General features: G+C 45.7%; 1 protein-coding gene across 7 annotated transcripts in view; it reads left to right on the top strand.

Annotated features, from left to right (window-relative positions):
- The window catches only part of LOC113916785 (amyloid beta precursor protein), a 263,295-nt gene extending 251,324 nt beyond the window's left edge, over positions 1–11,971 (top strand). For all 7 annotated transcript variants that reach the window (XM_027583754.2, XM_027583756.2, XM_027583755.2 and 4 more), the window contains 2 exons: positions 1,496–1,642; positions 10,779–11,971. In XM_027583754.2, coding sequence (XP_027439555.1) covers positions 1,496–1,642; positions 10,779–10,880 — 249 coding nt within the window. In that variant the 3' untranslated portion in view covers positions 10,881–11,971. The remainder of the gene's footprint in view (positions 1–1,495; positions 1,643–10,778) is intronic.
- Positions 11,972–13,367: the final 1,396 nt, after the last annotated feature.

Raw genomic sequence — 13,367 nt, 5'->3', positions numbered from 1 at the left:
AATTCTGGGGGAGCCGCTGAAGAGTCGGGGGCTGGTGGGGCACGGAGCTGAAGATTAATGTGCGGATTTGCATTTTCCTGGAGTCCGTGTCATACAAGCCCCTCTCCACAATTACGCTAAGTCCTGTGATGCCACAGTGACTAATGGTAGCGGCAGCAATTAGGAGAATCAGCTCCCTCTACTGAGCTCGTTGATAAGATAATGTACTATAATTAGTGCAATGAATATTACAAAATTACAGTATTTTCTTAAAGGCATAGGAAGATGTCCAGACTTGCATTATTCCTGATTACCTCACATTCTTATCATTAATTAATGATTTGCTTTGTATAAATATTGTTGAATATTTAGCTCAAAATGTTGAGCTAGCATATTTATTGAGAAAGGGGAATAATTATGAATGGTTTCTCGTTTTGCTGCAGATATACCCTGAGTAAGACGCTTAGAAATCGGCTCTATCTGCCGTATTTTATATTGCCTTTTCAGATCACTGGGATGTTTGTTGTCACTGTGGAAAATCGGTCATCTTCCTGTGTTGAGATCAGACCGAGAGAATTCTTTAGGGAGCTGTTTTCATTAATTTCTATAATAACTGTGGTATATACTTAGTAGTAGTTGGGCCAGGTGATGTGGCAGAAGATCACCTCCTTACATAATAGGATTATAAAAGGTGCCACATGCTTTTATAATTCCAGTTAGGTAGATAAAGTGGAGAAATAGTGAGTTGCTTTCATAAACAACATGAAGGAATGCTGAATGCTGTGCAGCGAAGTTATCAGACTGAATAAATATCTCTGATGGTGTTTTCCAAAATTCATTGATGTCCAATACAAACAAACAGCAAGAATAAAACAACAGGTTGAGTGGGGTTTCTGGAGAAAACAGTAAGCCATCAGGAGTTCTGTGTGACCATTAAAATTCTTATCTCATCGCCTGCTACTGCCCTTTGAAAAAACTCTTTTAAGCATTACGCTTCTCTGAGGTTCAATACCGTCCTACTGAATGATTGCGGCTAAAAGTCGGTAACAAGTGTCTGTTTTCTTCGGATGAACTCCTTTGTCTCAGATGCCTTATTCCTATGTAGTAATGTCCCTCTAAGGAAATTAGGACATCTGTGGGTTTGAAAAAGCACCTAAGGCAGACTGGTCATGCATCAGGTCTCCCAGATGACCTCTTTTCAAAATCACGATCCATGCCTTTCTTTCCAGCCTTTGGTAGATCCCCACCCCACCTCTCACCAGATGTCCCACCTGTCGGAGGGTTTCAGGTTCCTCTTGGCTACTGTTTTGCCTTCCTAAGGCCGTGGGGGCAGGGGGTTGAAAGTTGTAGCTAGAATGTGTGATTTTTTTTTTTTTCCAAGTATGCACCAAATAATGGAAATAATGGAGTGGTCACCAACTCAAACTTACAGCGTAAGGTAGACCCTGAAACTCTTCACATACCTTTTCCGGCGATCTCCTGCAATTGCAATCCTTTTTCTTGTCTTGTTTTCAAGGTGTTCTTTGCAGAAGATGTAGGTTCAAACAAAGGTGCCATCATTGGACTCATGGTGGGTGGAGTTGTCATAGCAACAGTGATCGTCATCACCTTGGTGATGCTGAAGAAGAAACAGTACACGTCCATTCATCACGGTGTGGTGGAGGTAGGTAAATGTGGCTGCGTGTTTGCAAGCAGGAGTTAAAGAAAGACTAGCAGGAGATTTTGCTTGGCATTAAAACTAAGAATCATCCAAGTGTCTCTTCTTTAAAAAAAAAAAAAAAAAATCTAGATTCCTGCATGGTGCTCAAGTTTGGCAGCTGTTTTCTTGTGTTGGTTTTCATCGTTCTGACTTAGAAATACTGTGATCAAGGCATTGGGTTGTACGCTGCTCCCTCAGCTTCTTAGAATTTGTACTGAAGTGTCAAATAATACTAGTGATGATGCCTGGCTTAAAGATACTGTGATTAGCCTCGAACATTTAAAAGAAAAGAAAAAAACTACCAAGTTAGAAATGGAAAGGAAGGCGTAGAAGTCTGCTCCAAAAAAAAAAAAAAAAAAACCTAAAAAAACCTAAACTCATTTATTCCCTAATTTTTTTTGTCTTAAAGAGCCTGACTTATAAGTAAAACCAGGTAGCAGCAATTAATACTAATTTTCAGGAAAGAGTCTTACCTTTAAAGTTTCACAGAAAATTACATGATACCAAACAGCTGAGAGAGTTTACAAGGTTGTTCCAGATGTTCAGCCTGTTGCCCTTCACTTCTACCTGAAGTATCTTCATTTCCGGGGTTCGTGCGGTCACACTGGAGGTGGAGAGAAGATTCACCACGTGACATCACAATTACTGCGCGATGACACTTCAGGATTTTGTCCCCACAGGCCAACATGTGACTACCATGAGTGTGTAAAGCACAGAAGTTGTGGGTTACCCCAACAAAATAGAGTAGCTACAAGACTGGAATATGACTTCTTAAACCCATGATACAAAATACTGAAATAGAAAATTTACGGATAAGTTCTTACGCATTTTTTTTTAAGATTTTATTTTTAGGTAATCTCTATACCCATCGTGGGGCTTGAATTTACAATCCCAAGATCAAGAGTGGCATGCTCCGCTGACTGAGCCAGCCAGGTGCATTCAAAATGCAGTTCTGATGTTGGGCCATGGAGGGCCGGGGGAGGTAATCCTCATAGTATATGTAATTTTCTAGGAAACAGAGAAAGTGAATGAATACATCTTGAGAAGTAGGAGAATTTTTAGAGCTGAAAGAGATCTCAGTAATCAGTCAAATTGATCTTTTCATTCTGTAGATGAGAAGACAGACCCATACAGAAGTGCTCACCCACTGTCCAACGAAATAGGGCCAAGGTCCAAATACAGATTTTCCCATATCCTATCCATTGTCTCTTCCACCAGAGAGAAGTCCAGATATTTCCAGTGAGTCAAACTTCTCACTAACCCCAAAGACACACCTCCATACCATTCTTGTCAGAGAAGGGCAGAACAGGGTTAAATAAGTGAAACGTCTGTCAGAGCCAGAAACCTCATTGTGTTCAGCCCTCAACGTTCTCCGGGCTGCTTGTTGATGAGATCTGCTGGTGGAAATTGGCTTTGAGTCTTCTTCTCCCTGTCCGGACTGGTGTGGACGTGCTGCGTGCCGGGGAGCACTGAGGTGTGAAAGAATGGGTTGACGGACAGACTAGCCTCTGCACACATCAGATAAGCCATGACCGTGTCACCCGACTCTGGGGTACTGCTCTTCTGAGAATAGTATTTCTGAGCTTGAGTCCTTTGAAACAGTGTGAGATGTATCCTTGTTAGCATCAGTTTACTTCATTTCTACTCAAAACAGTTTTTTTTTTTTTGTTTCATGTTTGGGCAAAAAAAACAAAAGTGTTTTCATACTTGAATAATTAAAAAGTCCCTTTTACTAAAATTAACAAGTCGGGAAATAACAGATGTTGGCGGGGATGCAGAGAAAGGGGAACCCTCCTACACTGTCGGTGGGAATGCAAGCTGGTGCAGCCACTCTGGAAAACAGTGTGGAGGTTCCTCAAAGAGTTGAAAATAGAGCTACCCTGTGACCCAGCAATTGCACTACTAGGGATTTGCCCCAGCGATACAAATGTAGGGATCCGAAGGGGCACCTGCACCCCAGTGTTCAAAGCAGCAATGTCCACAGTAGCCAAACTATGGAAAGAGCCCAGATGTCCATCAACAGATGAATGGATAAAGAAGAGGTGGTATATATACAGTGGAATATACTCAGCCACCAAAAAAAATGAAATCTTTCCATTTGCAATGACGTGGATTGGAACTAGAGGGTATTATGCTAAGTGAAATAAATCAATCGGAGAAAGACAATTATATAATTTCACTCAGGTGGAATTTAAGAAACAAAAACACAGAGGATCATAGGGGAAGAAAGGAAAAAATAAAACAAGACAAAACCAGAGAAAGACAAACCACAAGAGACTTTTAATCATAGGAAACAAACTGAGGGTTGCTAGAGGGGAGGGGGTGGGGGAACGGGGTAACTGGGTGACGGGCATGAAGGAGGGCATGTGATGGAATGAGCACTGGGTGTTGTATGCACCTGATGAATCACTGACCTCTACTTCTGAAACTGATAATACATTATATGTTAATTAATTGAATTTAAAAAAAGAAGGCTCACTCATTAAAAAAAGGCCCTTCTCGTTTCTTTAATATATTGTATGGGGTTTTTTTTGTTTTTTAATTGAAGTAGAGTTGACCTACAATGTTCTGTTAGCTTCAGGTGTACAACGGGGTGATTTGACGACTCTGTGTATTACACAGCGCTCAGCACAGTAAGTGTAGTCACCGTCTGTCACCGGTCATTGTGTGTGTAATGCCCTCGGGCTGACGAATCTACCCAAGAAGGATCTTCCTTTTTATCAGGTCTAGTGCCTGTTTGAGGCACCGAAGTCCAAAGAGCTATATTGGTTTTCTAGAGCTGCCATCACAACGTCCGAAACTGGGTTGCTTAAACAGTAGAAACTATTTCCTCACAATTCTGGAAGCTGCAAGTCTGAGATCAATGCGTCGGCGGGTTTGGTTTTTCTCTGAGGCCTCCCCGCTTGGCTTGTAGGTGGCCTCCCTCGGGCCTTCACGTCATCTTCTCTCTGTGTATGTCTGTGTCCTAATCTCCTTTTCCTGTAAGGACACCAGTATTGTTGGATTAGGGTCTACCCCAATGATCTCATTTAACCTTAATTTACTATTTTAAAGACCCTGTCCCCAAATACAGTCAAATTTGAGGCACTGAGGGCAAGACTTTAACATAGGAATTTGGGGAGGATGCAGTTCAGCCTCTAACAGAGCCCAGGGATGCTGGGCAGAAAAGCAAGGTCTCTCTCGGGGACTCTCTGCCGTGGTTGTGCATGAGACTTACCAGCTACTTATTTAAAAGGTCCCAGCCCAGACCTAAGGAAACAATTTCCAAATGGGCTTAGAAGCTGAGTGTTGAAAATTTTCCAGCTGAATTGGACATGCGGTCATTTTTGAGAATCATTGATCTCTCTCCTTTCAGTAACCAGTCTGAAGTGTAGAAAATAGTATCTCTTGTCTACAAGAGAACTACCTACCTTTGTATTTTTTTTAAGATTTTATTTATCTATTTTAGAGAGAGAGCATGAGTGGGGGGAGGGGCAGAAGGGGAGGGAGAGGGACAAGCGGACTCTGTGGTGAGCGCGGAGCTGGAGGCTGGAGGCCAGACTTGATCTTAAGACCCTGAGACCCTGACCTGAGCTGAAACCAAGCGTCTGAGGCTTAACCTGCGGAGCCATCCAGACACCCTGAGAACTAGTTACCTTTTAAGCCTCATCACAGCCGCCTGGGTTAAAAGTTTCTTGTGGTTAGTCACCTTAAGAAGAGTCTCCTTGGATTTGGGTTGTCAGAGCATAAGTTGACACTTGAACACAGATTCCAGAAAAAAAAGATTTTTTTTTTTTTCATTTTGAAGCCAGGAGGCATCCTTGAAGGAGCAGAATTGTAGGGAGGACAGTTGTTCAGCTCTTCTCTTGAGACTCATTCCACTCACTACTTGAGAGCATCTAGAAACCTCTCCCGAGTGAGTGCCCTCCTTTATTGTGTTTCTTCTCCTTAGTTCTCCTCACCTCCTCCTTCTTGAAAGTGCAGGTGTCGAGAGCCTGGAAACCACCCCCTTCTCCCCCTCCAGGCCTTCCTTGCTCTCCTTTCCGGAAGCATCCCCGTGTGTGGTTCCGTGTGGAGCCCTGCTCGGCGGCCCCGGACCAGAACCTCGTCCGAGGTGCCATTCGCCATCCCTGCCACCCTCGGGAAGGTTGTGGTCTGGCTGGGGTGGGTGAATGTGGACACGAAGAGCTGCGGCCCATGGAGGCACCTAGGCTGTCTCCCCTGGCCCAGGCAGTATCGGGTGCCGGGGGTGGGGTTCAGAGCAGCGTTTCTCCGAGAGCAGAGCAGCGTCGACCCCGAATGGACGGGACCCTCCCCCGGACGTTCTCTGCCCATCTCAGCAGGCTCTCACACTCAGGTCCCCAGGAGCAAGCTTATTCCCAGCTCTGGCTCACCTGCTTCATTAGTGAGTAACCCTGCCTCACTGAGAATAAATAAATAAATGAGCGTTTCCAGTTAGACTGGCCTGCGTCTGTCAGGATGGAATACTGTCCTGCTTCACACCATCAGTGCGTGAAGAAACGATGAAAGCCACGGTCTCCAGGACCTCCCTTCTCACAGCGGGAAGATGCCTGCTGGAGATCGCAGAGACCTGGAAATGAAAACGAGCCCAGTGTTTTTATTAATAAGAGCTGTTACCAGTTGGAAATTAGCGGTTGCCAGTTTATGTTTTTTAAAAAATAAGCAGTAAACATTGTGATGTGATGATTTGCTTAGCTTTAAGGCCAGAGGTTCACTACGTAAGCCGTTAGCGAGCCACGCTCCCCAAGGAGATGACTGTGCTTTGTTGGTGTCTCAGGCAGTGATGTGACGGCCCTTTGTTCCACTGTGTCCCCCAGGTGCCCACCGTCTCTGGTGGCTGAGGGTCCCAGCACCGGCTGACTGATCCCAACTGCTCCTGCTTTAATAAGGCCCTGCCCCGTCCACTGACCCCAGATGGCCCTCTTCTACACTGATGTTGATTGACAATGGATATTCCAAAATGCATATTGTAGCTCTTTCCACCACTCCTTCTAAATGGAGACACCTCCCCTTTAACAAGGAGGTTGGAGGGAACAGGACAGAGGGTTAAGGGTACAAACTGGCAGCAAGCTGTCAATGAGGCCTGGATATCTAATGCGCAGTGTAATGAATGGAGACCCCAAAACTATTATGATCATCAGACTAGCTAAGAGGCTAGAACTTAATTATTCCAAACACTAATAAGAAAGGATAAGAACAGATAATTCTCTGACCTGACAGAGGTGCTAATTACCACTACAATGACAAGCATATTACAATGTATAAATATATCAAGTTAACAGGTTGTATATCCTAATTTACATAATGTTATATGCCAAATATATCTAACAAAAAAATTGGGGGGGGTGGTGGCACAAATTCTCTTTATTATAGGGTATAAAAATTTCTTCCGTTCACGGGTCTGATAACTGGACCATCAGAAATCTCCCATCCTTCACACCTCCCCCAGCCATCTGATTAATGATCTAAATAAGAAGAGAGGTCCCAGTTAGCTTTTTATGGAGTTACAGCATATGACTTTCCCTGATGAATGTGCCATCATACTGATAACGTGATAAAAATATGTCCTGAGGGGTCCTTTCTTCCTGGCAAGAAGTTGACCCACCAGGGTGGAGGTACCTAGCTACCACTAACGTGGGTGCTGTGGAGCAGTTGAATCAGGTTTAACCTGTGCATCAGGTTAAATGCGAAGCAGAAGTACAGAAAAGAGTGGCTGGACCCAGAACCTCTCGTGGCTGGAAGCAAACAGCAGGAAGAAATACTAGAGTGTCAAAGGAAAGCATCAGAGATCAATGATGATGAAGGCATAGCAAAGGAATCCATTGCCTGCGGGAAAGATCACTTAACATAGGCAGCAAACATAAGTGAACTACTCATAAGGAGATGGAATTATAGTTGAGAAAATGAACGTGGACACGACTGAACACAAAACCCAACGCCGGGGGGTTAGAGGAGAGATACTAGCTTGAAAACCTGGTTAATGTTTGCTTTGTTTTCCTTCCTGTTGCACTAGCTCTTTGGATGTTCTTAACCCCCCATTGTGATGATGTATGAAGTCACTGTGGTTTATCCTCTCCTTCCCTTGGATGAGCGGAAATGGAGTATCTCAGGCGTCAGGACTCTGTAGTTCAGCCTAGCTCAGTGTCCTGCGTGCAAGGGACACCCAGTAACACGTCCTCCTATTATTCTGCATAATAAAATTAAAACGTGGAGTTTACTGGCTTACCGGCCCCACACTAGAGACGACATGACACGGAGGAGACCCAGGTAGAATTTCATCTCTGCAGTCTTGACAGTTGAGTTGTAAATTCCTCTGGATATAGTGAAGGAATAAAGGTTGACGCCAGGCCAGAGTGCAGTGCAGAGGGTCCCGGGGTCTCCCATGAAGACACAGGGCACAGAGCCTAGAGCCAGAAGACGACTTAGGACCAGTTATTGATGAGATCTAATCCAGAAATTCGGGGGGGTGGGCGGCATGTGCAGAGGTGGTGTGCACATGTGCACGTTTTCATCTCAACAAGTGGTAGGTGTTCCTGCCTGGCGGCCAGCAGGGATTCTGTCTCCAACTCCATTGTTCCCTCAGTCCCCCTAGAACAGGCATCACTGGCTTCAACTTCCCCCAGCTCTGCTTTAAGGGAAATAATATTGAGGTTTATTATTGAGCTGTAAATGCCAGGCGCCTGGGTGGCTCAGTTGGTTAAGCGACTGCCTTCGGCTCAGGCCATGATCCTGGAGTCCTGGGATCGAGTCCCGCATCGGGCTCCCCGCTCAGCGGGGAGTCTGCTTCTCCCTCTGACCCTACCCCCCTCTCGTGTGCGCTCTCTCTCTCTCTCTCTCTCTCAAATAAATAAATAAAATCTTTAAAATATATATATATATTGAGCTGTAAATGCCCAGGCCCTGCCTGCACCACAGTGGGCTGGCCTTAACCTGGTGGCCCCCACCAGTGCAGTAGCTTAGCTTTGAAGGACCTATCCCTGAGCTCCACCGGGGAGGAAGCCTCCCCCTTACCTGATGCTCTTCCTTTAGTGGTAGCTTTATCCACGGATGTGAGCACTCAGTGCTGCACCTTCAGCTTCCGAGGGGCTCGGGATAAAGAGAGACAACCCAAACTCCTTGGGCGCCATTTTATAAAACTAGGCCCTCCTCCTGAAGCTCCCTCTGAGGGCTCGGCCTCCCTGCTGCAGGAATAGCGAGGCTCGAGTTGCCCTCCCAGCAGGTGGAAAAGGGCCAAGAAGGCAGGAAAGTTAGACGCCTGCATTCCACCCGGGCCTCAGCCTCACATTTCTGGCAGGGCTGTTGGAAGCGTTTGGCTTTGGCCTTTGAAGAGATAAACGATTAAGTTGCCAGGTGTTCCCCTGACCCTGATGAATGCAGATGACAGGTGACAGCCCGTGTGAGGGTTGGTGTATTCCTGGAGGACAGACAAGGGTGATATTCTAACCGTGGCGCGGCATTTTTTTTTTTTTTTTTTTTTTATACTCGGAAACACGGCAGCTTTGCGCTGGATCTCCTCAGCAAGACTTTTTTTTTTTTTTTTAATCTTGACACCATTTGAAATATCAGTTAAAATGTGGCACAGAGACTAAAAGATGTCCAGGTTCGTATGGCCCTCGTGCTGCAGACAGGCTCTTTCCTGGCGAGCAGAGTCGGGGAGTGGATGAAATCTCTCATCACTGGTGCTCATCTTTAATGATGGCGTTTGAACTGACAAGCCCGTGGCTAGTGACACAATTGCCAGTTAACGCACGGTGACCTCCTTTGTGGACAACACAGCAGGTCAAAGGACGAGGAGGGATAGGAGGAGCACCTGCTGCGATTGTTTCCCGTGAGGTCGGCGGTGCGCAGCGTCCCTTTGCGCAGTGTCCTCCGAGTACGGACTTGGCGGGAGCTCGTTGGCGGCTCTGTTCTCAGGGGAAAGGCCCCGGCCTGTGCTCGGAGGAACGTGAGGACTGGCCGCAGAGCGCAGGCAGCTCTGACCGGGCCGCGGAACGGGAACGTCCTGTGGATGGGAACTCGGGAATCGTGCACGCAGCGGGCGGCCTGAGGGAGCTGCACGCGGTCCCGTTCTGGCTGTCCTGGCCTTAGCCGAAGGGGCGATTGCAGCTCAAGAGGTGGAATAACCAGACTCGGCTTTCGTTCATTCGGCAGAGAGTTAAGTACTTCGTGCCTCCTGTGCAGTGTGAGTGGTGCGCCAGATATACGAGATGATGTATCCGTGAACAGCCACTCCCCATGTCGCAGGGCTCAGTACACCTTGCCGGATGTGCAGAGAGCAAATACCCCTTCCCTGCTCTGTCCTAACAGTGATGCGGGCCCGGGGGGGGGGGGGGGGGGGGGGGGCGGGGGGGGGCACAGCCCGGTTTGCAGCTGCTGGCCTGATCCTAGACATACAGCACATCAACACAGGGGGTCTGTTTGTAAATCTTTAGCTGGACATACTTCTATAGTCTTAGTACTCAGTTAAATATATATATGTATGTATGTATATGTATATAATCTAGAACAGTATATTCTTTGAATATTTTTTCCACTTTTGCTTGCCACATGGCCCCTTTGATATATGCAGATCATCCTTTTAATTAAAAGATTCTCAGACCTCTTGTCGTATTAAATGTAGTGAAAGCAGGGACCAATTAAAATGAGTGTGGAAAGATCATCAGCAGTCTAGATTTATTTAAGCGTCTGCCAGTATACTCTCCATGATGCTCTTAGATTTTTTTTTTTCCAGCTTAGCACCACACTTTCAAGTAAAACAATTTTCCGTTGTGGCCTTTTGGTCCCTTAGTGAGCCAACAGGGAAGAAAAAAAATATTTATTGCGCGGCGTGTATCCTGTTACTGTTAAGCGGAGTTGGGGGGTGGGGGGGGCGCGGAAGCAACCAATGAGCAGTTTGCGGGCAGAGCCAGCTCGACAAGGTTTTAGGCGCCACCTGGTGGCCGGATGGAGCATTGTGTAACTAGTGGGCACAGGCGTCCTGCTTGGAGGGGTCCGTGGGAAGGAAAGAAGCTAACTGTACTCCTTATCCTTTACCGTTCAGCGTGTGCACCCTCAAAGGATCAGTTTTCTTAATTCGTTTCTCCTCGCCCTTGCGTTTCAGGTTGACGCTGCTGTGACCCCAGAGGAGCGCCACCTCTCCAAGATGCAGCAGAATGGCTATGAAAATCCAACTTACAAGTTCTTCGAGCAGATGCAGAACTAGACCCCTGCCACAGCAGCCTCTGAAGTCGGACAGCAAAACCATTGCTTCACTACCCATCGGTGTTCATTTATAGAATAATGTGGAAAGAAACAAGCCCTTCTGTTTTATTATTTACGCATTATCGCCTTTCGACAGCCGTGCTGTAACACAAGTAGATGCCTGAACTTGAATTAATATACAAATCATCAATGTATTCTCTCTCTTTACATTCTGGTCTCTACATTATTAATGGGTTTTGTGTACTGTAAAGAACTTAGCTGTATCAAACTAGTGCATGAATAGATTCTCTCCTGATTATTTATCTCGTAGCCCCTTAGCCAGTTGTATATTATTCTTGTGGTTTGTGACCCAATTAAGTCCTACTTGAAATATGCTTTAAGAATCGATGGGGGATGCTTCGTGTGAACGTGGGAGTGTAGCTGCTTCTCTTGCCTACATATTCTTTTCCTGATCACTATGCATTTTAAAGTTGAGCATTTTTAAGTATTCCAAATGATCTAGAGAATTTTTTTCCACGATTGCATTTTACTGTACAGATTGCTGCTTCTGCTAGATTTGTGATATAGGAATTACGAGGATACACATTTATTCCTTTGTGCCTGTTTTATGTGCACACATTAGGCATTGAGAATTGAAACTTTTTTGTCCATGTACCTTTGGATCTTTGATAAAGAAAAGAATCCCTGTTCATTGTAAGCACTTTTACGGGTGAGGGGGGTGGGGGGAGGGAGTGCTCTGCTGGTCTCAAATTACCAGGAATTCTCCCAAAAAATCTTCCGCAGGATGATTGTACAGAATCATTGCTTATGACCATGATAGCTTTCTACACTGTATTACATAAATAAATTAAATAAAATCACCCTGGGCAAGAGTTTTCTTTAAAGGCTAACTAGGGACATTAAGTATTCAGAGTCATTGGGGGTTGGGGGAGAAGAAGAGGCAGATGCAGTTTCTTTTAACCGGTCTAAAACGTTTTGTTAATGACAGCGAAAGAAAGTGAAGGGGAAGGCCTGCCTGGACAAACCCTTTAAGATTTGTCTTCAATTTGTATAAAACGGTGTTTTCATGTAAATAAATACATTCTTGGAGGAGCACCATTGTGCTGGTGTGAATGATTCTGTGCTAACCACCTGCTGAGCACGAAATCCCCCAAAGTGAGAAATCTCGTGTAACCTAACCCTGGACATCCACACCTTTGTAGTTTAACTGCAAGTCCGAGTAGGAAATCAGGGCCAACATGCTTCTTCCGGTGCTAGTCCAACACTTCACTGACCTAATTTCAGTTCTTACCTTGGTCCAGAGTATTTTGTGGCCATATCTCGGTCCTCACATTCATCCCTGTCCTCATCTGCTCGGACTGCTGTAACAAAATACCACACACCAGGCAGTTTGTAAGCCACAGAACCTTCCTTTTCCCAGTTCTGGAGATCGGCAGTCCACGGTCAAAAGTGCCAGCCTGGTCATGTGAGGACCTTCCAGGTCGCAGATCTCACATCGTATAAGGGCGCTAATCCCATTTGAAGTACCCTCGTGACCTGAGTCACGACCCAGAGTTCTCCCCACCCCCATACCATCACCTTGGGCGTTACAATTTCAACACAAGAGTTGTGAGGGGACACAGACATTCAGACAGACCATCACCATCTCAAATAGAGATGAAGAGAAAACTTCTGGGGGAATTCAAAGCTAAGACAAGTGGACAGCTGTCTCTAAGGCAGATTTTCTGAACTGTGGCACAACGATTACTCTGTAGGGAATCATTCCTTGTTCCGGGGTGCTGTCCTGAGCATTGAAGGATGTTTAGCAGTATTTCTGGCCTCTACTCGCGAGGTGCCAGGAGCACTCCCCAGTTGCGATTGTCAAAAATGTCTCCAGACGTGGCCACGTGCCCCTTGGGGGGGCTAAATTGCCCCTACTTAGGAAGCACTGCTCTATGGCTATTTTAAAACAGTATCTAAGGGCATGATTTTTAATTGGAGAAGCCTATCCATTCGTTATGCCAGAGTCGTAAGAACGCACGGACCTGGTGTTTCTGCTGTATTATGCTTGGAATCAGCTGAAAATGTGCACAGGCCTTCCCGTTTTAGCTTTAGATTCGACCTTTTAAGTTAAAACACCGAGCACAGAGAATTCATCAAGGTCGTGTCATCACGCACTAGGCTTAATGAATAGACTCAATTAAAACTTGTCTGGGTGTGTCTTGTTTTCACGAGAACAAAACATCTCTCTCCCTTCTGTTACGGGCACGTGGACACGATGGCTACATGACGTTGCGTATGAGAGTTTGGGTCTAAGTTTGAGCTTCGTTTCGCCTGGCGAGAAGGTGCCAGTGAGGGACAGTTAGGGGAACGTAGGACAGACGGGACATTGCTCAGGACACTGGTGAATGGAAACCGACTTGCTCAAAGGTATATTATGTTACTCCCAGGCAGCCTTCAATCCCAGTAACCTCAAGTTTTAACCTTGATCATTTCAGAGCTAATGAGA

The sequence above is a fragment of the Zalophus californianus genome, chromosome 1 (genome assembly GCF_009762305.2).
Source record: "Zalophus californianus isolate mZalCal1 chromosome 1, mZalCal1.pri.v2, whole genome shotgun sequence".
Classification (NCBI taxonomy): Eukaryota; Metazoa; Chordata; class Mammalia; order Carnivora; family Otariidae; genus Zalophus; species Zalophus californianus.
This window is presented reverse-complemented; position numbering and strand designations above follow the sequence as displayed.